The 27,772-nt window shown below is 37.2% G+C and overlaps 1 protein-coding gene across 1 annotated transcript in view; it reads right to left on the reverse strand.

The window, feature by feature from the left end:
* Positions 1 to 27,772, reverse strand: part of LOC107186713 (neuroligin-1-like) — a 48,715-nt gene that overhangs the window by 10,460 nt on the left and 10,483 nt on the right. Inside the window, exons 2-3 of the mRNA XM_015574650.1 lie at positions 15,816 to 15,962; positions 3,535 to 3,723 (exon numbers count right to left, since the gene is read on the reverse strand). Of these exons, the coding sequence (XP_015430136.1) occupies positions 3,535 to 3,723; positions 15,816 to 15,962 (336 nt within the window). The remainder of the gene's footprint in view (positions 1 to 3,534; positions 3,724 to 15,815; positions 15,963 to 27,772) is intronic.

Here is a 27,772-nt window from a genome sequence, read left to right on the forward strand (position 1 = left end):
ACCGCACGTTAAAGGAAATATTGTTACGTTAGCGGTTAAAGGTTGAAAAAGGAGGACTGGTGAATATTGGGTTATCCAGTTTTTGTATTGTTAGTGGCAAGAATATAACGCTATGGTTGTGTTATAGGGGTTGGTCTGGCGGTGAAGGTGTTGTTTCACTTTATACACTAAAGTATACCGTTCCAAATTAAATATTTTCGAAATTCTATGATACATCTTCTGAATAAAGAATATACATAGGCATATGATATACAAGGTGGCAAACAATTATAGTTACGAATATCTAACTTATTTCCACTATTATTAGAGATATGAAAAGACTACTAAAGGACAGGGTTTTATAGATTGATTTTCAAAACTATATAGACTCCAACTGCGGGTACGAAAAAGAAAGTGTCCAAAAGAACTGTCAAACGTCTAAAGAAATAAAACCCTAAAGAAGTCCAAACGTCTGAAACAATGTTCAAAGACTCGCCTCCATCCACGAGAAAATACTCTTCCAAGGTTTCAGAATCACGTAACCCTCCCCCCATTTTTCTCATATCGTTGACACCAACGGAAATAATTCAAACGTTCATAATTAGAGACCCCTATGCGCGAGTAACGCACCGTGCGATCCTTAACCCGTAAAATACTGCGAACGCGGTGCGCAGGCGGTTGAACACCGCCGACTACAGAGATCTCCGACATTCAACCGGGGTTGAAATCACAATTCCATTGAAAATTACATCCACAAATACCGGTGGAACAGCGACGGCGCGTGGTTTTCGCGAGTGCCGCAAGAATTTTGCGACTCGTCACCTTGCAACAAGAATACTCGTGGCAAAGAGGGGGAAGAGAAGGGGGTGGCATTAGGGGTGAATCCGAGCGTAAGGGTGAGAGACTAAAACGCATTGTGGAAGGGCATTAAGGACGACACGAGGTGGGTTCGTTAGCGGAATGGAGGTGCAATCTAGAAACACTGTACGAGGTGCGAGGGTCTTCCACCTTGCGTTCCGTTCACCCTTCGCCCCCCCCCCAACCTACCTACCCATCTGTAGCCCTTATTCTCTGTCGCGGGGGGTTAGAGAAGGCTACACTCGAGGAAGCTTGTTAAAGTCTCTAGTGGCCGTCGACAACGGAGACGATGATGACACCGTCGTCCTCCAGGTATATCCACCCTCGACCAGCTCCGTCCCACGCGTGTGTTCCGACACCTTTTACTCGGATCTACGATGACGACACGAGACAACTCCACCATCAAGGAAGGTGAAATGGAATCGAAACATCGTGCACCGGATTTCGGTGTGGAACGAAAATACTGAACGCATCCTCAAGGTCTGGTCAGAAATTAATCTTTTACGACCTAAATTCTTCCTTTCAAACCAAAAGAAAATATTTTTTTATATTTAGGGTAAAGGTACTTAATACCTCTTATGTTTCTAATATCATCACTCGTTATTCAGGGTGAACCACGAATCGTGATCAGTAAAGATTACTCTCTTATTAGGAGTTCGATCGAAAATGTTGTTATCAGGTATAGCATGGTTTCAAGAGAGCTTTAATGTGATTATAAAAAATGTTTTGTCAACCCCAGATGACAATATTCCACGTCTTTTGTTTCGAATGACGTGTCTCAGTTTCTTATGATTTCACAGTATGCCTCACACATGTCGAAATGATGATGAACTGATGACAGGAGTAACAAACTGGCTGAAGTCACTGACGAAAGCTTTTTTGATGCAGGTTTTAAAAAAGATGCTGCAACGATACACCATCTTCGTGAAAGTCAATGGCGATTATATAGAAAAATAATATATGTACACTCCCGTCCATAAGTATGACGACACTTATCCAATATGCATGTAAATACTACAAGGTATTAAAAAATTGCATAAAGTCTGAAACAAATATTCTTCAGGGGTTTTTAAAGCTTGGTGAACAATGTTTATGCTACTATGAAGTAATAAACGTGGCCTACGCTATATAATTTTCACGAAGCATTATATTTTCTTCATACAGAACAGATGTCCTAATGTTTCTAGATGATAGTGTATGTACCTAGTTATTTTCCGCCATGTTTCAACATTTTTTTTCCTTTAACTGGTTCTTCTAATTGATGAACCTTCCTTTATGGGTAAGTCTCGTATGTTTGGTGTCTGGTTTCCTAGTTTGCCATTTTCGTGCAGTGTATGTTTTCAAGTCAGATTCTGGGAAATATGGTTACTGTGCACGGCTTGCAAGTGGAATTGAGGGGGGTCGCTACGGGTAACATAACACGGAGTATCTTAGGATAAAATGATCATATCATGCTTGTATATTCTACGCGTAAATAACGAACGTTATGTGCATTACTGTTTGTCTGTAGTAGGTCGTCTATTGTGTGGCAAAATAACATGAAGGGTAAGAGAAAAGAACAGGTAATGTCCATTTTTAATAATTTTACGGTGTATAACGTGTTTTATGGTTGGAAACTGGAAGTACAGAACTTTCGAATCAGAAATCTAACCCCTGTTAGCTCAATTATCCTAATTAACATTTTCAAACGTCCGAGAAAGCTTTATATTTTTCAACATAGGATATTTTAATGTAGGAAACCGTTTGAATCATATTTACTTATTTTTTTACATACTACTTAAAGGTAAATAACTGAAGCATAAACACTAGAACTACTAAAGCAGTCAAAATGATGATTAAAATGTTACAGCAATGCATTCTGTCAGATCTTTTACAACTTTTACTGTAATATGAAAATGAAGTTAGTTGATTTGTAAATTTGAGTATTTGCAAAATATTGTCATGTTTAAGGATCCAAAAAGAATAGATACAGTGCGTGGCATAACTATAAAACCACCCTAAAATATTCAACTCTTATGTATTGTGATTAAAATAGAAACCAAGTATGCAATGTATGAAATCGTGTTGAGAAATAATGTTTCTCCAGAAAAGGATACATTATATTCCCTATAAAAAAATGGTTCGTTATTATTTCAACCACCATACATAAAAATTGAAAATTTCAGGGTTGTTTTATAGTTATTCCACGCAGTGGACACGTTTATCGTCGGTATTTCTATTGTTCAATATAACACTCCTTATCATCATTATTATTGTTAGCAACGTCACCAAACAGACTCGTTAAGATAAATTAATTTTCAATACGTTAATCCACCACTGTTTTCACCCAGCACACTAAATCATTAACGTTATCTCATGTAGATATTTCTATCTTTAACCCTTTGCGACTCGACGGCTTCGTCGTTACATTTCTTACCAACAAAACCGGTTAGAAACCGTAAAATCACTACAAATGGACACTCTCTGTTCCTTTCCCTTATCCTCCAATTGAATCACAATCTCATTACACATTGATAAAAGATGTGACCTGTGTAACTGCCTGCTGCAAAGAAACGCGAAACGTTGAAAGCAACGAAGAGAGCCTCTGAAAGCTGGTTCCCGGGCGAATTAAACCGTGGAAATGGGCATGCGGTACCAGACGAATAATAAAAGGCGTCCCGGTATCACGGGACAAACACAAGGGTCCATTTTTTTTACCTTTTGCCATGGGTGAGACGGCTAAAAAATTGGCGAGCGCGGCTCCGGTTCCATGGCCAAAGAGCGTCAGTCGATCGGGGTCGCCGCCAAAAGCGCCGAGGTTCTCGTGCAACCAATGAAGCCCCGCCACCAGATCCATCAGCCCGTAATTTCCCTGCGCGCTCCCCTTCGGGCTGGTTTTAAGAAAGCCTGCAAGCAATTTGTACGAATTAATACGTGTCCGTCAACGAATGCTCCTCCTATCCGGTAAATTGCGGCCGTTTGTTCGAATGAGAATTAAACAGTTGTCCCACCCTTAAAACACGGCGAATTTACGGGGCCGTGGTATAAAAGCGACGGAGGCAGCAATCTCTTTCGAGCAATAACTCAAAAAGCTTCCCTTCCACCCCCACCCCTCTCCCACGGCTGAATTAAAACCAGACAGTTCGGGAGCACCTAAATCTTTTGAGATTCCTGCCCGTCCCTCTGCCCCCGCTCTGACGTAACATATCGATTCCAAACGAATCCGTCGGATTGCAGGGCTGAATGCACGACGCCGCTCTATCGAACGATATGGCGAGCTGCAGCTCGACGATACGGGCTTGTTTTGGTGATGATTACACAAAGTGTCCCATAATATGCGGGAGCTACTTCGAGGATGGGGATTCAGCACTTGCAGATGATAGAAGAATATTCATATAGATCAGCGGTGGGCAAAATTGGCTCCCGGGAGCTAAAACCTGTCCCCGACATCATCCGTCGTTACCATGGAGTAATGGAGACAAGATTATATTAGCTGGAGCCTAAAGTTTGAAACGTTTGATCCAACTGTTTGAAAAGCTTGAACGCGATCTTCGGTTGAATACTTGGCCAAGATCAAACTCGACTTTAACTGTTCGAACTCCTTGTGTTCATAAAAGACCAAACATGTTGGAAACTTTTTGATCGTGGACCCAACACTATTTACGAGATGTAGTGACTTTTGCGTTCTGTGAAACTGCTATATTAATCACAATCTGTGATAATGATAATGCAAAATTATTAATGTAATTTAATTATATAAATTATTATAATAAATGTCGTGTTAAACTTTATCAGAGTTTCAAGTTTGCTATATTTTTTACGTTCGCTGTCTAATTATGACACGTCTATTGAATCATGATCGAAAATCTGGATCTGATTACTCATTGAATTAAAGGAAAAATGTTATCATTAGACTACCGATTTTATGCATTTATAGCATATTCAATCTAACATTCAATATAGTAGACAGTTTAATAAAGTTTAATGACTTTTTTATGTCATTTATAACTCAAGAGAAACTTTAATACCTACACTAAACAAATGTCTGTGTGATTCTAGTAGGTATCTGTAAGTTAGTACTTAAAGATCGATATTTGCATAAACATCCGCAGTCTAGTTATTATTAAAGAAATTAATCATACAACCTTCGTCTATATCTCACACAGAATAGAAAAAAATAGTAGATGCATTCATATGAAAAAAATTAAACATAACTAAAGTTATTTACAATTTTTTTAGATCTTTGAAGGATTATAGAGAAATAGGAAATTGTAAGACGTCAAAGACGAAGTACATAATATAAAGTAAACGGAAAGAAACATCTTACTGATTTATCTTTGGGCTTTGAAGACGCGATAGAGCTTCTAGGCGAGTTGTTTTCTTAACTAAACTCTCACCGTTCGAGGTAGGAACGGACGTCATCGCTTGGAGAACTTCGGTTGAAATTTCACAGAGACCAGCCGGCTGGCGTTTTAATTCGAGTTGCAGGACTTCACGAAGACGGTTAATCCTGAACTCCATAAACGGGAAGTTTCTTATTACGGGGCATAAAGCGATCCTTTACTCACACTTTTTTCTCGCGGACACGCGAATCTTTTACGAGAGACTTGAAACGAGACCGTGCAATCCATTCGGCCCATTGTTTCTCGAATTGTTACGACGCGACAGTCGAAGAATAATTCACGAACCTTGACTTTTTATAATAAGATGTATTGTTGCCACTTTTTCGCGAAAAAGTTTCATTTTTTATTGAACCGCGGATTTGGAGGTTGGAATATTTTAGTAGAGCACGATATAAATGCATAAAAATCGCAGTTTAATGATGAATCAAATTTCTCGAGGAATAATAATAAAACATCGACATGTAATACAGTAATATAGAAATGTTAATCAAAAAACACGGATTTAGTCGAAAAATAATAAAATAATAAAAATAGGCGTGAAGTAATACAATACAGATATTGAACACAATTATTTAGAAATAGTAATCAAATTTAACGCGAACTTTATCTGTTTCATTACCGAATGAAACCATTCACCGAGGTAACAAGCTTTTCTTTAATTTCAATTCATAAAATTGTAATGTCTGTATAATATTTCTATAAACGTCCGCACTCTACTTTCACATACAATATGTAAGTAGATTCCAAAGTTCCAAGTTTGATAAAGTTTAATGGATTCTTTTATTTCATTTGGATTCTGGTTAATATGTACCCTAATAGGGTAAATAGATTTCTGTTTGACTAAAGTTTCTATACATTATTCTGTAATGTGTAATGTAATCTGTAATACAATCTATAAATATCTGTAAATTAGAAGCATTTTTCTTTAGTATTCCATTCCTTTGAATGTCTCGCACAAATATCCTGAAAGACACAAGATACTGATCTAATTATCATAAAATTAATCGTGGAATATGATTACTTCTAGTAGGGTACATATTTACATTAATAATATTATGTCACATCGTCTGCTTGATTACTCAAAGCTTATTTCTCGTTTCATTAAATTTAACCCGCCACGCCGAAACCCCTCAGTCAAGGTTATTCGCAGACAGCAATCAGAAAGTTTGAAGCACAAGTTACTCGAGGATATTGCTCGGCGCGTACTTCCTGTTAGAATTCCGAAATGATTACTGATACGGGAACTTTCCAATAAAAATGCAAATTATCAGACCAGGCTGTTACTTCCATCCTTCATTTATTGGAGACGTCGAAATTTTCTATTAACGCCATCGAGCGCTTTATCATCACGATAACGAATTATCAACGTTTTGATTTTCAACAATTTTTTTACAATATGAAGAATTTATAATTGTAAGAATTATTAATTTTTTATGATATTATTGTAGTCTTAATAAGAATGAAAAATTAAAATAAATGTTTTAATATTTAAGACATTTATCATTAAGTATATTAACAATTTATGAACGTTCTATCAAGGTTTCGATTTTCAACGATTCGTTTATAACAATTTCGCTTTACAAGTATTTAGTATACAAGACATTTAACATTAAGTTATTAATTATACTGTTGTATTGTTACACTTAATTGAAATACTTTGAATTACTTTTAATATAATGTTTTTAAAATATATGAAACGTCTTATAATTGCACAAGTAATATTCATATTGACTTTTCATAAATATACTATAAACATTAAGTGATTGCATAAATGTTGTCTATTACTTTTTGAGAAAATAAAAGGAATGAGTCTAATAGACGGGAAGAAACTGATCGTACGAAGATCTAAGCAACCACATAAAAATCACTATAAAAGAAGAATAGAAGAGAAAATGGCGAATTTTGTTTGGTCTTAATAATACGGATCTTTCACGCCTTCATTTATATTCGTGAACTCACGCCATTTACCTTTCCAATTCCTCGTGGATTCGATTTTATTAGTTCTGTTTCAAAGTTCAATACCGGAACAGGCGAACGTGACAAGAAAACGCGAACTCACCGGCGAGCTTCGATCCAGACAATTGTCCGAGTTTTCCTTTCAGCAAGAACAAGTCACGGCCGCGATTTACTGCCAACTGTGATTTACAATTTGACTATTCAATCAATGCGAATTGAATCGCTATAGTCCCGGCCAACTACGCGCTCTCACGTTTTCTTTGGAACTATTCTTCTCGTCTTGACAATGGATTAGTATGGAATAATACGTTCTATTGCAAACGACAAGCAAATGTTGACTTACAGTTCAATTCTTTATATACACGTGAACAGAAATGTTATCGAATGGTGCTTTACATTTAGACTGCAGATTTGATGCATCTAGGAATATTACAAAATTAAAAGCCCTATGAAAAGATGCTGTTTGTTACATTTTATAATTCAATAGAAACTCTTCTAAATTAAACGGCCACTGTATTGCACTCATCTTATCCCAGGCAGCTCATTATTTTTGGAAAACCATTTTCAGTTGCTTAAAATATGCACCGTAACGATTGATAGCTTTCTTCAAACGAGATATTATCTAATAAATTGTTTTTTACAAAAATACGTGTCACAGATTAATACTGATTATAAAATATCGCGTACCTATAGATACAAATTTAAAAAAGAAAAATAGAATTCATTTATCAGTCAACCTAATATATATAACAACTTCGTCAACTGATCAGTTTAACAATTTGCAAAGTTACCACGCAAATTCGTAGAATTCATAGAATTCGTAGAGTTACATCGCTGCACCGAGAACTCGACGGTCCTCAGGACGGAAACGAGATGTGGGAAACGGTTCAGAAAAGAACCAGCGAGAAATCGAATCGACCGACTCGACCGCCCGCATATCGGATAACGCCTTGGGCGTATTGTTTCGCTTCAACGGCAAACGGAACGCACGCGGGACGACTTCCATCGGAACAAAAGGGCAGCGACGAAACAAGCCCCGACGGAGAACTGTGTTACAGCCGGGCCACCACTGGTCTGCGTTCACGGAAACGCAGAGAAATGATATCTCGATCCTTTTCCAACTACCAGCGGAATTTTTCCGCAACGGTTTCACGCCCCGCCTTTATGGCCTCGATAAGTGAAACAACAGAATAATATACAGGGTGTTCGTGTTATCTGCGACTGCGTTTCTCCCGATTGCGAAAAGGCGCCCGGAGAAAATGGCCGACGGAATGGGCTGTACGGTTACTTGTTTCGGGAAATGGTTCGGATGCTGGAGTAGAAGTGAGCACGTTCTACAAACAGGGTCTCGAAAATTTGTACAGGCTCGATTGGAAGTACAGTTCCTGGCTATATTAATGTGACCACTTATCTACATTAACACTAGAACTACCAACGGTGAATGTATACTAAATTATAACTTGTAAAATTTAGTAATGTACATAATACTCATATGCAATGTATACTAAATCAGAAGTCAACAAAGCATTATTATCACTTCAGTAACTGTAAAATAAGTAACCTGCAATCCGTCATTTTCACGGGTTTCGTAGTTCTGGTATTTAACAAAATCTAATTGTAAATAACACCAGTTTTCAGAAGTATAATTGTTATTCTTTGATGGAGCACCGTGACATATCGCTAAATCAGTGAAGATATTTGTCCAGGACAAAAGTATTCCATTATTGGATTAGCCAGGAAATTTCCCTGACCTAAATCCTATTGGGAATTTTTAAGAACTCCTGAAACGAGAAATTTCTAAACAAAATGTTACAAATAAGAGAGTTTTAATAGAAAAAATTATCTACTGTTGGAATCAAAATGAGCATTTAAAAAATATGTGCTTCATGTACATACAAAGTATGTAAGTGAGTACGTGTTGTCATAGCGACAACGGGGGAAATAACGAAAGATTGATTTAAAATATTCTTTGCATTTAATACAACAAAATTTGAAAAAAAAATGTCTTGAATACTGTGTTTAACATTAACCTAATATTTTCTACTAATTTTGACTTATATGAATACATATTTTTTTATTTAATAGCAAATAGTTTGTTTTTCTATAAAATTTTCAAGTGTTCACATTAATATGGCCAGGGACTGTAGATCGACAATGTAGAATATTAACATGGTGTGTTTTTTTTGTTGATTTTTTTCTCTTTTATGCCATCTGGTGGCTAAACGAGAGTATTTTGATGTGACATACCGCCTTGGACAAAAATATTAAGCACCCCATAGAATGTGAATTTTTAAAAAATATTTTTATATTAGGAAACATTTGCACCACCGCTATATACAAAGGACACAATAATACAGGAGACGGTGTAACAAACAATAGAGCAAAGGTACATATTTCAGAAGACTTCTATCGAATCCAACCCCAAAAGAAGTCCCAGTCCGTGAAATTACCACATCCGGAACGTCACCGAAAAAAAAAAAAAGAAAAATAGCGACAAGTAGGGGTTGATTTCAAAGGGAAAGGAACACAGTATTTTTCCATCTCCTTACAGGTTTCCGGGTTGGTCCTGAAAAAATACGAGGACGCAATATTTAAAATTCCTTCGGCGATCGCCCCAGGCTGGTTCGCCGAATAGATACGTGGCCGATTGTGCGCGTGCATGTCCCCGAAAGCCCCCCACTGTTCCTCGGGCCACGTATTGTCTCGCGAAAACGGGTTGCCCTGAATGGAGGACGCGCGCACGGGCGAGCGTTGCCGCTCGATTTACCCTGAATTTATGGAACGCCTAACTCCGCAGCCATTAAATGGCCCCACCACCCCCTCCCACTATCGTATCGTCGCGGCGATTGGTCAATTACGTTCGTTCAGCGGCGAGAAAAAAGTAACGAGAAGGGATCTTTTCGATTCGACTTAGGCCTACTGTTCACTAAGGCATCTCGTCATAGACACGTCAGCGTAGCGTACAACATGACGATTACGCTACGCTTGAGCTTCTGTCCAGTCGATCGTATTGGAAGCGTATAGGAAGCGTACAGAAAGCTTCATTTTCCTCATTCGCAAAGATGTCGGACGACGAAGAGGACCTTATCGCCTTATGTTGTAATTATATTCGACGGCGTTAAAGTCGGAAAAGATACTGGTTACATCCTTACATAGAATAGAGTATAATGATCGTATATTTCATTTTTTCTATAGAATGAATAAAAATACGTGGGAGAATTTAGTGCGTTTGGTAGCTCTGCGAATGAAAAAACAAGACACTAAAATTCGATGTTATGTTAGCCATGTACAAACATGGATATTTTTTCTATTATTTTTCTATTTCATGGGTAACTTTTAAACAATCTGTACGAATTTCACGGCCGACATATTTCACACTCAAACACAAATGAAAATTTTTGGGGTTTTTCGTTAATATCTCGTTAACAAAGCCTCGGATAACATTTTTGCTAAGGAAAAAGTTGTTTGAAATTACCACAGAAACCCCTCATTTTCGGGGGTCGAAGCTATTTTGGAACACCCTCTATATTTCACAGCGACTAGCAGCCTGCAAGATGTCACGAATACGCAAAGATCACGCAAATCCACAAAGGATGAACGAGAACGTAGAATACTATCAACCGGAGGCATCGAATGGACAGATAACGTAGTCTCGTAGCCACAGATGAAATCGAGCCCGAGCGTAATTTCGCGCGCGGAACCGTTGCAAGGGAGCAGACGTACAAATGACGATCCGATCCACCCTTGTTTTCTGTCCTCTGGCAACCTGATACCGATAGGCAGCCGCCCTCCATCCCCCCATTCAACCCCGGCCGCTGATTACTCTTTTATCCAGGAAACTTCGCGTTTAAAACAAAAACCGCCTCAACGAAGTCGTGGAAAGGGGGGGCGGAAATTATGGTTCTCGAACGAAAGTGCGCTCATTTTCCGTGGTTGCGTGATTCAAACCGAGGAAAAAAATGGGATAAAAGGAAGAACACGGCCGGGAGAGGTGGAAAATTATTGCCGTTACCGGATGACTGCCTGCTTGATGTTTCCTTTCTTCTTTTTTTTTCCTGCTCTTCTTTTTATCGAAACACGTTCGACGCTGAAGATTTCGAGATTGAAACGGATTTAATAACGGACACTTGAACTGGGTTAATGCGACTTATTGATTGCAATATTTAACCACTTAAGGACGTATCTCGAGTTATCCCGTTTTCGATTTTATGGAAAATATAAGAAATATATTATATTCGCTTGATTAATCCCTTGCCGTAGTTTAAGGAATCTGCCTCGTGATAACAATTTTGGCCCAAACATGAATATCGCGAGTCAGACGTGGAAGGTGGCCTTGAAAAATCATGAAAAAAAAGAGTTGACCAAAAATTTGCTATAATCACGTTAAAGCTCTCTTGAAACCATGATATACTTGATAACAACATTTTCGATCGGACTGCTAATAACAGAGTAATCTGAGCATTATCTCTCCTATTCACTATCATACTCAAAGTTTCATTCGATACCCCGAATTCGCCAGTGAACACGCAATTCGGGTTACCGTTTATCGCCACCGTCTATCCGTCAACGTCAAGCTAGACCATTTCTCCGCGTTCTCAACGAAATAGTCTTTTATTCGCGATACCAACGACATCAGTCGCTTCGCGCAGAAAAGTTCACCTGCAGCTCATGATTTCGATGCATATCGCCCCTTTCCGAGGACCGAATGCTTTTGATTAAGATTCTGAAGGGAGGGAAAGGGCGTCAGCCGATGAACCGAGCGTTTGTGTGCGCGGCGGATGGATGGTAACAGGTCCCGACTAGCCTCACTTTGGCTCTTATTCAACGAGAAAATTGCTCGGTGAAATATTCACAGGGCGATTAACCGACGGTTAAGCCGTCCAGGTTGATGATGTAGACGTCTGCTCGACGGGAACTCTGTTTACCAGAGATCTCAGATTGGGAAATTGCGCTGGTTAGGTCCACAGTCGTGATATACGGTGCTCATGGAAGTGTATGTTTTTAATGAAAATTCGCTTCGAGATGGAACGTCGAAATTTTGGGGTGCAAATAGAGGGTTCTAGAGGAATACTTTTGGATACTTTTCAGTGAAATCTTGTTAGATCAGTTTTCGATTTCTATCGTGAACAATGACAAAATATGCAGTGAGGGAATTAATAGAATAAAACAGTTTCTATTTGAATCACTCTCTTCTGATGAATCTAGAAAAATCTCCATCGATCTACTAAGAAACTATTATCGAAACCTAGTAATGAACAGAATATTTATACCGGAAAAATGTGATACGTATTTAAGAAAATCGAATTAGAAAAAGGATAAGTTCGATTTGCTCGGGGTCACGAATTCAAAAGGAAAATCGGTACAAGAAGAGCCGAGTTTGTAAGAGAAATTTCAAGTCGAGAAATAAAGGAAGTACGAGAGTAAAGGAGTAAATAAAAGTTTCGCAAAAACAAGGAAACTCGGGGATAAAAAGCGAATCGGTGGAGTCTGTAATCAGAAATGAAAAGCAAGCTATCTAAATTCCTCTTATCCGGCGTGAGCTGCGCTTATTAACAGGCCAGAAGCCGCTTTCCTCGTTGGCATCGACTTGTTTTTCAAGAACGAACGGGGAAACTTTTTGAATTGGTCTGCGGGAACCACTTGGGATGTACTGACCGTGGATAATTAGAAGTTTAATCTTTGTTCCAAGAAGGAAAACGAATCCTCGTTTTCTCTTAAACTGACTGGGAATTCGGAACAAAAACCCCCGTGAGCCCGCGTACAAAGAGAATCCAATCAAAAAAACTCTGATTTTTTCTTGCTTATTTTAACTTTTTGCAGTAATCGTACAAGAGTTGCATTTTCATAACCTGTTTATATCGTGTTTCCAAGAACATTCGACAAAATGGAGAATATTTTGACCAAAACTGAGAAATATTCTTTGTAATATACAGGGTGAACCACGAATCGTGATCAGTAGAGATTACTCTGTTATTAGTAGTCCGATCGAAAATGTTTTTATCAGGTTTTAAGAGAGCTTTTAACGTGATTATAGCAGAGTAGAATTTATTTGTACCTCGCATAAAAAAACACAAGTACATAAACGAGTGACTTAAAAGGTAGTTGAATTAAATACTAAAAATATTGCAATGCATAGATATTATTGACTAACCGGAAGTGAAAATTTTTTGTTTTTTAAATTCTAATGATCGTAAAAGTTTGTCACGTGTCTGTAATGCATTTGTAAAGAATTCGAAATTCTTGCTAATGTTAGGCAAGTACTTTAAGTATGTTCGAAATAATTAAACTTGAATTTTTAAATATCTATTAGGTGTACCAGTAAGTGGTCCACTATTTTTTGTGAAAGTTTTGCTTTTTTTTTTAAACAATTCAAATCCCTGTGTTATCTTAACAGGATTCGTTATGTATTCCCACAATTCACCGTTATTTTAACTAAACAGAAGATCAGAAAAATATTCTGAATTTAAGCTATTCATGTTTCGAATTAAGCTATTGTATTTTAAATTGAGCTCTAGTATTGGTACACCTAATACACCTGCACTGCTGTATCTGCAACCGTTTGAATTTCTGGAGAATCGAGCTTCCAAATTCACAAAACTAAGAAACGAAACTGGAATTCTGTAAAAATAACAAGAAAGTTGCACGCAACGTTCCCATTTCCTAAATAAAATTCCAGGAGTTCGTTACGGCCGATACTTCCTCTAGTTCCCTTTGCTCGAAAACTTCGACGTTCTCGTTTCTCTTATTCCCCTCACCGAACCAGAAACTGGGTTTCTTTCTCAACTTATATTAAATCCGTAACAATAGTTCCAACCCCCGAAGTCGGTCAGCGGCCAGTATGTTCTCGAAAAGAAATCGCTAATCGATGCAGAAGAAGTTTCGTGTTCCAGTCGGCGTAAAAGAGAGAGAGAAAAAGAGAACAGAATAATAAAACAATGAGAAATAAAAGGAGAGCCGCAAGCTGTCTGAATTCTCGATGGGACGAATAACTTTTTTTCCAAACTTTCATTAAGCTGGAAACTTGGGTTCGCTTATCGCGTTAATGTTCTGTCGTTGTGTTTCGCAAGTCTTTCAAATTGTCGTTTGTAAAAAATATTTTTAATTCGCTCACGTTGTTAATTCTCTAATATTGTTAATTCTTTAATATCGTTAATTCTCTAGTAGCGTTAATTCTTTAATGTCAGTTCTTTAATATTCTCTAGTATAGTAATAATTCTAATATTGTATGATGATATCAATTTCATAATCAGACTGCAGATGTTTATGCAAATAACTATTGTCGACTACTTTGTAAATATTGGAATCGAATAGAATTTAGATAGCTCCATTAAACTTCCCATAAGATTCGACAGAAAATAGAAACCTCGGTAAACTTTATTAAAAGTTTATCTGTACTGATTATGAGTTTTAGATAATCGTGTATGCAATAAAATGCAGAAAATCTACACAAATTCTGTCCATTACCTTTTTGAAATATGAAGAGCAAGAATGTAATTTACATTGAGAAACTGATCGTAGGATTAGTATTTAGGGAGTATGAAGTATTAATAACAAATATAATGTTATAAAGAACTATAAAAAAGATAATAAAGAAGATAATTATATAAACGAAGGTTATATTTAAAATTTAATTTAATAACCGTTAAAAACGTGAGAGTGTCAATAAAAGTCAGCTCATAAATAACGAAACTAAAAAGAAGAAAGTACGCTTTGCAGAGCATGACATTTATATCTCGTTTGCACTCTTAACTCGCATGGGCGTAGTGTGTCTATTTATTCATGGTTTAAATAATCTCTTCTCTCTCGTTATTTTAAAATAAACCTTTTTATAGTTCAACTTCTTCCACGCAACTGGTTTCGAACGAAATTCAAATTTTCATAATAAATAGGTTGTGTGCGTTCATGCATATTAAAACATTTTATAAAAACCAAACTAAAGTAAATATTTAAATTTTTTATCTAAATTAAGAAGTTCTACGAAAAACACACTTTATTAAGTCTTAACTGATGAGATGGGGTCCGCGGAACCCGGATAATATTTTTAGAACATTTTATTTTGATTCAGTAGTCTATACTTGGAAAAATGCTTGTTGATTTCGATGTTTTCTTACGTAAGAATGCAAAACAACTAGTTGTGTAATAAATAGACTGCGGAAGTTATGCGAATACAATTTTTATAAAGTAATTTTAGAATTACATATATTATTAGTTTATAGCAAACAAATCAAATCGAATCATATTTATCTTATATACATATCATCATATTTATATTTATGACTCTATAAGATTCCGGATAATATGAGAACTTCATCACTATTCATTGAACTTTTTACTGCACTAAGTTTTAAACAATCGTGTATGCGACAAACTGCATAAAATCCGCAGTCTAGTAATAAGTAACACGATATATGTAATTAGTAATCAAAAATGAGATTAAATCATTATGTAGGTTTTAATTTTACAGTTTCGTAGTTGTTTTGTAGTTTATACGCCATAATTGCATAAAATCACGTCATATTTAATCGTGAACATGTTATACTACTGCATTATTCTGGCATATTAATGAGAACGGCAGAGTAAAACATAATTGGAAAATGAGGCATGTTTTAACGATAAGTACACTGAAATTGATTAACTTACCAAGTACGCCCAGGCGAAAATTGATGGAAACGACGATAAGGCGTCCATAAGCGGCCAACGCGGTTCCGTCGAAAGCATTCCCAGCGCCCCATGAATAGGAATCACCGTGAATTAGGAGAAGGGCTGGTAACAAGTCCGCAGTACTACCTGGAATAATAATTAACAATTATTTATTCCCTTAATATACCTTCGAGTTTTCGGAATATTCACTGTACAACGAAGAAAATTCAAATGGTTAGGTTGTTGCACATGAAATGACCCATTTTGTTGATAGATAGGTATACTTGACGTTACTTTTATGAATGAGAAATGTTAACGTAGCTCCACTTTTTGTTACAAAATTTCAAAATGTATTCTGCTCGTTTCATGGTACTATTTAACCAAGCAATAAAATCGGGCAATAAATGGGATATATGTTGTATTTTTTAATTATTGTATTGATGTTGTCTGTTTGACGAAATTTATTCAAAAACGGTTGACGCTATTTTTATAATAATAAATAGGAACAATTTTATCTATAATATTAATGCCGCGAAAAAGGGCCTCAGACAGTTATTGGGGATATAATAACCAAACCTGTAAACGTTGAACAACACTGAATATATTCACGGTATATGTATTTACTGGTCGAGAGAATTTTATTATAAAATTTTAATTGCGTTCATTAAAGCATCTCTTTTAGAGTTAATCGCACGAACTAAAGCCTTGGTAACTGAAACACCATATCTCATTTAAAATTCAACAAAAAGATCCAGTCGTGAATAAAACAACTCATTAAAGGAATGTAATTGCATATTGTCTGCAAGTAATATAAAATACCATTTTCCATAGTCTTTATACGACGTTTAAAACCGAATATTAATATAAAATGTGATTAATAGGTCTGCGAATATTTTTCAACATCATAGAGAAATTACAAATATTCTTTATAACAAATGAAAATAGAAAAAACATGAAATAACACAATTAATGGATAATTGTGAAACTTCATTATTTTCCGAGTTAACGATGTAACATTTTCAGAATGTATTCTAAAGACTTGGAACTCTTCGAATATGTAAAAGTAAAGAGTGATTATTTTCATCTATTTACACGTGTAGACGTAACCTTTACAAAACGGAAACACTGAAACCCTAAATATGAAAATGTCTCTACTTGCAAAGTATTAATTAATGTGATACTTTTTAGCGTAAGAAAGTAAATTTATTATTAATTATTAATTCATCCTGATTATGTTGTTAACGTATATGTTACATGCAGTGTAATAATTTATGTACTGTATTAAAGGTCTGATAAAAATTAGTGATACGGAAGAAATATTTTATCTTGTAGCCGATTTGTATTATGTCCTTAATGAGCGTTCACGAGAAGGTGTACCAAACAACTTTAATTTGGAGAGTACAAACCCGAATTAACTTAAAAGCAAGCCAAGCACTCAGGTGTAATTGCAAATAACGCACATAACAGGTCTGCGTTCCTGCAACAGATCACAACCAACCAAATATTGTCCTCCTCTTCCAATTTATAAATGGATGGCGCAAGGAGGCTATTATTCAGCACTGTGTATGCTGGTGTATCGAGTATATCGTTGCACAGACCGTGTATACAAATCGCGGGGAATGTACCTCGATGCATTTCGAGCACTAGGTAAACGTGACGCTGAAATAAAATACCGCTAACCTCTCACATTTTGCGAGATCCGGAATAATATTTTCGTTTCACATTCTATCCCATCTCGAAATCCATTTCGCATCACATTCATGTTTCACGCGAATATTCTACATAAATTTTCAAATTGCAAGAATTTTAAATTTAAAAGTATCAGATTGCTAACTTCTCAAATTCTTAAATATTTAAATTTCCAATTTTTTGAAATTTTAAATCATATAAACTTTTTAAAATTAAATTTCCAAATTTTTGAACTTTTGAATTATCAAATTTTCAAGTATTCAAACCTTAAAATATTCTCAACTTCTGCTTATCAAATATTCAAGTCTTAAAATATTCACAGCTTCTGATTATAATCAAATTTTCATATATCCAAATTCATCACCTAAAGAAAGCCTCAAAAGATCCTCGAAATTTGACACGTCACAATTGATCCGATTACCCACAACCTAATTTCTTTTGCCTAAAAAAGACATCAAGCCCCTTATAAATTTGACTCATCAATGCTGACCTATAAACTCGTCGAAGAAAAGCCACAAAACGAGTCGCCGATATGCGACCTGGCGACTTAAATTATTACAGCGCTTTACTCTGGTTTCAAGATATTTTCCCGCTGGACGCATTGGCACGTTCGCGATGCATGAAATCACAATCGTCCGCGAACGCGCCACAATAGCGGCTGCAATAAGCACACCCTCAGACAAGGCGAGACAAAACGAGACGTTCACCTGTTGCGAATTTTGACACGACGCCGCGCCGTGCTATCACGGCCGACCGGATAGGTGAGCAGTCCAGTCGCTTCTATCTTCGCGGCACGTCCTGTCTCACCATCAAGGATCCCCGGCCGAACCGGAGATCCTATCTGGGACGAAATTTACGAGTGATCCGGTGTTTTGCGTTAGCCCCGATGTCTGGACCAGCTGGCCACCCCTTATACATGTCAGGATATATGTATACATGTACAGTTTTGTAGACAGTTTGTGTTTGGAAATTAAGACAAACACGCTGGTTGTCAAAGACTTTATTATCGGATCGGTAATAAACGTGCAGGTTTTTCCGCCATCTTTGATTCAGAAAAGTGCCGGAAAAATTTGGGAATTTATGGGACATTTAGTGGCGCCCACTTGGTGGCGAAAATTGAAACTAATTCCAGAATTTCTCCCAAAACTTAAAAGTTTTAGAATTAATTATTTTGTTATTAATTATTATTAGGCTCTTCTCCATGAATATTCATAATCCTGATGAAGGTTAAAACCTAACCTAAATATTGTAACATGACGGTATTTATGGACTTAGATGATACAGTTTAAATTTAAAAAATAAAGAAAAATTTTTATTCAGTCGTTATGAATAATTCGGCAGAAGCTACGGGCAGAATTCGATTGACCAGAGCCCCAGGAAAGTTGGCAGTCTCAAGATCTTAACGGGAGATCTCGAAGTCGTTAGCGACAAAGGGGGTGCCTCCACGAATTTAAAAATATCCCGAAGGAGCCGACCGATCGCTCACGGAAAACGTACATCACCAGGATCTTCCTTAATTACCTTCCACGGTATTATGGAAAAAAGAATCTCCGAGAGGGAACGGAGAACGGAGGAGAAGGAAGACGAAGAACTAGAGAGGAACGAGAGAGAAACGGGAGAACTTTTCAGGAAGAATTAATCCCACCGAGCTCAGACCTCTTCTACATACTTACTACGTCTGCTCGATTTTATCAAATTACACGCCTTCAGAAATGAAAAAATCGCCCGGATACGTGCATTCTACGGCCGGAAATGATGAATCGGTCTATTTCTTCGTGATCAAATATTAATAGGGATTTTTCGACTAGATTTCGTGGGTTTTTTTCTTGATAATTTAGTGGAATTAATGTTTTTAGTGATATTACGGGGTAACGCCATACTGATAGGCCAAAAAGGATAGGACAACTTTGAAGGTGATTTTCAAGAAATTTATAAACTTTATAAATATTGTTAATAATTCAGAACATTATAATTTTACTCTTCTTAAACTTGAGTAAAAACATAGTGACTATACTTGAAAATTAAGGGGATTGCACATTATATTAGGTAATTGCGTCGTAGTGTTTTAGATGTACTATAAACCTATTTTTGAATTTCTTAGAAATATCAATTGTTTCTCCAGATATCGTTCCAACGCTCTTGTGAAACAGACAGTATCTGTCACCTCGGAAAATTCAGCAAAAACATATTACACCATTGTAATTCTTCTTTATTTGGCAATACGAGTTCTATGTCGTCTCCGAGATCTTTCTTCGTTCTCCTATCTTCCCCAGAACCTTGCTCCTCCTATCATCCATCGTTCTTCCTTGCAGAGATCGTTGATTCGCCGCGAGGCTGCCTCATTCCCGCGGTGCTTGCAGCTTCTCTCTCGTTAATCGAATAATCGACTGCAATGCACTACGGAATTGAAGAAGCAACGCGGACATATACGGCCAGCATCAAGGTCTCCCGAGCTGCTCTTCCACGTTTCTTCGCCTTATCACTCTTCATTCAGCTCCTCCTCCTTTTCGCGTCCGTGACCCACTGTCGTTCTCGATCAGTGACGTTCAATTCTAGCGTTACAAATGCAAAGAAGGGAGCCAGCAATTTTCTCTGGTTTTTCAGATAAGCCCGAACCTCTCGTCCCGTTTTCATTCCCCTCGTTCTCTCTGTCTCCACCCCTATTTTTCATCGTTCCCTTTGATGGTCAACGATATATTCTACCATGGAAGAAGATATGCACGCCTTGTCACGGATTGATTGTTACGGGAGGATCTACTACGGAGTACTCTACCAGCCAAAAGTTTCAAACCACTCGCATAAATATGAGATCGTTACATGTGAAATATATGATTTTATCGATTGGCATACAGTTACTCGCTGTAAGAAGTATCTATCCACTTTATATACGTGTATTATAATTTTCATTGTAGTCATCAACAACCGAAAATAGACTAGGTACAGTGGACTCTAACTATATTGCCATGGTCGAGGCAATAGGGGAGTAAAGTGGCAATGAGTTCCGAACCCCCTCCATGCTAAGTTCTATCGTCATTGCCTCGACCTCAGCGCCTGCGAAAAAGCTGGATCGTGCTGGTGCGCCGGCGTACGCAACGTTGTAGGAAGAGCGAATTCGTGTGAAAATACGTGTGAAGGGGAAGTGCCTCGCGTGGCAATCTGCTCAGTGGCAATATACTTAGAGTCCACTGTACCTTCATTTACAAGAAACGTTCACGTCAAAACCAGAATTTGCTCGAGTAAGACCTTACTATTTGTATTTTTGCATCAAGCATATAATATTTACAATAATATTTTTAAAAAGTAATTCTTAACAAATATTCAAGGAGTGACGTGATGCACTTTCCAAGAGAAATGAAGTCTAGTCATGAATACCATCAACGATCCCGAATTTTTGCGCGGTGGAATAGCAAAATATAGAAATAGAAACGTGGAACGAGAAAGGGGAGACATAAGGAATTATCGTGACGTTCGTGAAACAGGAATTTTACGCCGGTACATTTGATACGCTGTATTTACGAAAGACACATCCAGCCGGTGTTTTCCGCTCGAGTACAGACTCAAACAATTCTGTACACAAATTAGCCTTAGCTAAGTAACTACGTTATACCGTTCTCTATGGTGCAGTAAAACAGAGGGGTGAGGGGGACGATTAAAGAAATTTAACGCCGGCTGAAATTTTACAATTTTCCGGTGATGAGCACAGAGTCCGCGGGAGAAGTAATGGGAACTTCTGGAAACGATAAAGTCGAAGCACCGACGTTGTTCCGTGTTTTATAAGCCGTGTTACGGCTGAGTAAAGTCGGAGAAGATACACGGGATTATGGGTATCCGTTCGACAAGGATTGTCGCGAATAAAAGTGCAGGAACGCAACGGTTTTTATTTAACCGGAGAATTGTATTTAACATGGGTCTGATAGTCTATCGGACGGTTGAGTTCTGTCTGTGATTTATTTAAGCCTGTGTAACGGGTGTCTCGTAGATCTCCTATGAATGATTAATTTGACGGAATAATCGTTCCTCGGCGCTTGGTTTCTTGTTCGTCCTCCGTTCTGTTTTCCGAATACAGCTGTTTCGGTAAGCATAATTAAGCCAAATTATGCGGGAACCTACTAAGCCTCGAAATGACAAAAAATTAATTGAATATAGTACGGATATCCTAATTTTGTGACCGTATTTTGTAAAACGTTACTAACTCATAGAACAGTTTTTACATTATATAATTATTAAAACTACCAAGCCATAGAAAATTAAAAATAAAATTAACTGTAGAAAGTTTAAAGTAATATTGATTATACTAGGGGGTCTTATGTAGACGATTTCAATATGAGATAATATTGATCTATATACACATACACGTAAGTATGCAGATAATAAAAAATGTATTATTTGTATAACATACTTCTCTCAGTATCAGAAAGTATCATATCAATCCTTCGAATTACGGTGCAAAAATACGCAAATACTGAAATATTAAATATCGTAATTTTGATCTGCTCCAACGCATCTTTGGGACATTAACAAAATATATGACATAGTCGATATTCGCATACAAGTGCGAAATTATAATTAGAAACCATAATTTGTAGAGAGCCTAAAAATAGGTTTTAATTATTATCACAATTTCATTATTTCTGAGCCGCACACAACCTTAAAATTAGACAGCGCTCAACCAATAATTTTGTCCCAAATTTACATAATTACAAAATACACAGTTTCATCGTTAAACGTCTAAAAGTACAACATTTCGCTCTTACGTTCTTAAAATTCTACAAAGTACGAGCAATTTCTGTTATCTTCGGTGCAGGCTGAAAGCAAACCAAACAGAATTTTCCACAACGTTTTAATAATAAGCTTCTCGCTAACTCTACTAATTAGCTTCGTGCCCCCCTTATATTCACGAAAACGTTCTTTGCACTTAATAACAGACCGCTCTCGCCTCCGGTAATAACGTGCGCGCGCGCACACACGAGAAATATCCCTTGTTCTTCCTTGGCGAGAGGACGCAAGAGAAACTTGGCTTAAGAAAATGGCCCGGACACGAGGTTTGCATACTTATCCTTTCTAGCTACGGCTCTTTCTCGCGAAACGGCTCAAAAGATAAGGAATTCAATTAAAAATTCCACGTTGCGTCGTAGTGTTAACTGAAAAAGGACGAGCACAGCAAGAGAAACGAAATCAAGAAAAGCGGGGACATTCGTTTCCCGCGCTTAAATACGCTTTTCCGCGTGTCACGCTGCTTTGTAAGTGCATTAACCTGTCACGTAACACGTTAAAGCGGTCCTCTAGTGTAAATGCCCGTTTTCAATGTGACTTTTGGAAGCTTTTCTTTGCAAAGTAACTGTAACACTTCTTACAGTCAACGTTTCAGGGTATATTTATACATATTTGAAATACATTTCTAATTGTTTACGTCAAGAACAATCAAAAGTGGTAACTCTTCTGGAAGATAAAAATATGTATTTATTATGAAATTATACTCTTTAACAGAAACAATGCACAGTGGGGTATTTGACCCGAAAAGCTGGCCAAAATTATTTCAAAATTTACTCAATCTTCAGACTCTCATAACTTTGTTACTATTCATCCAAACTTGATGAAACAAAAACCTTTATAGTTTGTGCTTTCTAGTTTTTGGTTCTTTAAATCAATTTTATCAAAATGGTTGTCTAGAGGGTAAAATTCACGTATTGAAAAAAAATATGTATTGACCCAGAAAGAAACTCAAGGTCACCTTGATATCTCAAAAAAAGTAAGATATAAAACAATCAAATTGTATCCACCCGATGCGTCTCTTAAAATGCTACATAATTAAAACGTTATCTGATACAACCAAACAGGTAACGAGTTATTTTAAATAATAGTTCTCATTAACTCACCCTGTATAATCTGCTATCACATTTTATGAGACCAGCAGGCGTCCTAATATTTATGAACGGTAGTGTATACCATAATATTTCTCAATCGAATGGTTTATCTATTTATCAATCCAGGACCACATGTCGTTAATCGATCGCGTCTCTTCAGATTCGTAACCACACGCAGCGTCCAGTTTCTGTGCAAAAACACTATTCGTTTTTGGTCGATGAACGCCAGCCCCCGCTGTTAACGAGTTACCGTGACTACGATGAATTTTCCACAATTCCACTCCACCCTATCGACGATGCTCAAAATATTTTCGTCGCGTTCCTAGCGGTTCATTTCGCCCGGTGACGCTGTAATGTCACGACGTTGACTCCGTTAATTTGCCGAATTCTAGACGTCCACGCTTTGTCCCGTGTCGCGTTAAGCGCACAAAGGCCCCAAACACACCGCGACTCCGCTTTAACGCTCAGCGTATGCGCAACTCTGGTCCTCGCCGGTTAATTCCTCGTAATAAAAAAGGCATTATTTCGAGCACTACCCGGGGTACAAAGCGTTATCACTTTTAATTACTCGTTTCCCAGCCAACTTTCAGCGATAGCGCGGCCTTTCACGTGTAATACACCTGGACTGTCCGTTCGCGTGGCCACGCTTGGAACCATCGCGCTGTCACTCTGGGAGAGGGTACTTTGCGTATAAATAACGCGACGTGTACGTCACAGAACCTTCGTCGTGAATGTACCAAGTGCAACAATGAAGTTTCGAAAATAATTCATTTGAAAATGTTACTTGGGAAAATTGAAGAGACGCGAGACCATCGCGTTCAAAGTAGCCTAATTATGGCAATGACCGTTCAGACTGTACACTAGGATGAAATAAATGATAGGGCAAAAATTTATTTTATGATTCATGACAGCTGATAGAAAGTAGATGTTACCTTCTACTGTTATTAGCTACTTTTTGTGTGTCTGTTTATCGTATTAAAATGATGGAGACATCTTGTGATCCGACCTGAACGTTTGGGTTGGTGAATACGAGATATCTAGCAGCTCGTACGGCCAAACTTTTGTGATTATGTTTCGAGGGTACACAAGAACTTCGTTAAAACGTCGTCGACGCTAAATGTTCATGGAAATATAGATTTTCATAGAATAACTTGCAGAAATTGCGATTTACTATTTTTCAGAAACCGAGATTGAATATCGATATCAATTGTAATCATACTAACTAAGCAGATGCAGTATTTGGTTTGCGTTTGTTTGTAAAATACAGCTACATAATTCCGAAGATAGGAAAAGAATGGCCTGTAACATTCGTATCATGAAATTGAAAGCCATCTCTCGATTATACATAACACTGAAATTGGAAGTGATTGAAATATCTAATTTTCTAGAATCATTAATCCAATTCACTATTATTAGGCCAGGCTTAAATGTACATAACTAGGTTGGGTCACACTTGTACACCATTTAGAGGTAGCCCAAATATAGGCTAGGGTCTAAATATGCGATAATTAAAAGTATAGTCATGTTAGGTACTTCATCCTCTGGCAGGAAAAGAAGAAGCTTATTATAACTCTAGATAATAAAGCTAACATGTTTTTAATACATTGAACTGTTACGTCTAAAAAATCTTTAAACAGGTTTGCCAAGGAGTTCTGAAATAAGAGTGCTAGCCCATATTTAGACCATCTACTCTATTACTTTGGTTTTGTATTTGATTCATATTTTTCCCTTCACTTTTTATTCAGTTCGTTTCATACTGCTTTCTATGGTATGATCAAGACCTTATTAGTATTACTTCGTCAATCACTTTCTCCAATGTATGATATTATTTGCAGTTATTCGTGAAGAAAATACCTAGAAATTAAGTCAATACCCAAGATGTTGGTACTGTCTTTATTTCGACGGAACGTATTAGAAACCGCTAGTGACTCAAGTCGTTTCCTCCTTTCTTGGGTTGTTCATACAAGCAGACCAGACAGATGGATTCGGCGTCCATTAAACGGGAAAATTTGTTCTAGCAGAAAATGACAAATGCATCGCGAGAGCTGTTAATGCCGTCGCTGCAGCTTACCGCGCCGCAACCCGCTGAATGCGATCTATTATGTGGTCTTACTCTCCGGGCTACCTTCAGGATCCAACATTATCTCTTGCCGAGCGTCTTGAATATGAAGTCAGTTCATGGCAGACTGATTCCATGAATCATGACAGTGAATTAACCCTTTCAATTCCAGCTATTCGCGCTTAACGGTCGCGTCGCTGCGAAATGGGATATCGGAAGGGGCACGAATAAAATGGAAATTCAGGAACTGATTGGCGAAGTTTATAAATGAATTGTGTCCAACAGTAATGGACGAGAAAGAATTTATCTATAGTACGTGGATAGATGAAAGATGCATATTACAAAAGGCCAATTCTATTAACGGGTACATATATTAAAAAGATTTTAAATCTTAAAATTGAATTTCATTATTGAAGTGTTACTGCTGAACAGAAATTGAATATTTTACAATATGTTTTCCAAGTAGGTACACTTAATATTCAATTCTTAGTAATCACCTTATGATTCTGACGTTTTGCCATGTTAGATGTAGATTTATACAGCTATGCGATCCCCGGGACAGTCTTACTCGCTTACATACATCATCGCAAAATGCATCTGTTTACTGCAATAAAAAATTAAACTAACGAATTAAATATAAATTGTAACCACTTGCACATACTTATTAGGAAAGCAACGCTTATACGTTTTAGAACTGACACAGCAATGATATATTGCACTTCTTAGCCATTTATAATAACAACAAGTCTTACTGCAAAGGGTTGATATACCATATTCTTCATATGTCTGCTCTAGATTACATAGAAAAAATATTGAAATCCCTCCATAGACACACAATTCCTAGTTGTACCGATCGCAGTCATTTCATTCCCGAGCAATAAATATACTAATAAATAATAATACTAATCAATATGACACTTTCCTCATATTTCCGTTAGTAGGTTAAGCTTCCACATTTCGTTGGAAAAAGAGTAACACTTCCTATATAAACACGCGACTCGTAACAGTACCGATTGCAGTAATTTCGCTTTCGAGCAACAAATATCTCGAAGTTACTAGTTATTTATAATAAAAAAAATTCTACAACTGCAAACGCTTAATATAAACATTTTCCATATATTTTGTCGGATAAAGGCGGAACTCCCTATATAAACACGCTACACATGACAGTATGCACTAATTGCACTAATTCCGTTCTGGAGCAACAAATATCCGTATCCAAGGTAAGCGGAGCGCAGTTCGCTGGCTGCATAATAACCAGGATTGCGCGAAAACTTAATCCTCCAATGACCAAAACTTCGAAACTAACTTGCCCTGTGTCCTGAACTACGGGGGGGGGGGGGGGGGATAATCGTCACGATTGTTGTCCTGTTACGACGGTCTTACAGCAGTTTTACAAACGTGGGGCGTTACGTGTTGCTGCGAATCACCGAAATGTTCGCCCCAACCCTCCTCCCCTGTTGTTATCTCGGATCGTGTAATTGGTCCCGCTTTCATGCCAGATTTCCCGGCGATATGTGCTGGAAATACCGGGTCGAGAGATAACGGCGGAAGTAAAGGAAAATTATCGTTGAATATGCAACGAGGTACAGAGGAACCGTTTCGTTTCAAATAATATACAGAAATTTTGAAAGTTACCTGAATATTCGGTACTCTTTGTAGCTGAAAAAATGAAAATAATAGTGTGAAGTTTTTCGTACATGTCTGATCGGTATTGTGAATAATATAAATAGATATAATTGTGTTGTTATTATGCGGTGTAAAAAAGAGAGTGAGACAAAATAATTGAAAATAGAGAAGAAGTGTATAATCATTTAACTGTGAATTTTATACATAGACGATTGTGCAGAATTCAGTATATTTGAGAATTTGATAAAATTTAAGCAGTTTTTTGTATTGATTGAGAGCTGATAGAATATTAAATAAAGTAAATCAATTTTTGTTTCATTCCCGTTCCTCTGAATTAGCCTATAAAATTCTATGTTTGCATCCGGTGTCTAATAATTATACCTAGCTCGGTTATTATAATGCAGAGTCTTAGAAGGAACAATTCCGTCAATTTTGAATATACATCTTAAATAAGTAGACTATTCTAACAATCATTTAAGGAATTGAATTCATCGTCCAAAGATACATAACTTTACGATTTAAATTTTCTGTACAGGCGCCGTTGCGTCACACCGCCATAACGTTTCAAACTTCTAAACGTTTTGCAATAGTATTTGCATCGAAGAAGCACCAACCATAACGGGCGACCATTCTCAAGCACATTCCGCCCATACCGTGAACACTCGCGTTATTTATTAACATTATCACGATTATTTTCGTGCAGTTTATCTCCACTA

Source organism: Dufourea novaeangliae, unplaced genomic scaffold (genome assembly GCF_001272555.1).
Source record: "Dufourea novaeangliae isolate 0120121106 unplaced genomic scaffold, ASM127255v1 scaffold14, whole genome shotgun sequence".
Classification (NCBI taxonomy): domain Eukaryota; kingdom Metazoa; phylum Arthropoda; class Insecta; order Hymenoptera; family Halictidae; genus Dufourea; species Dufourea novaeangliae.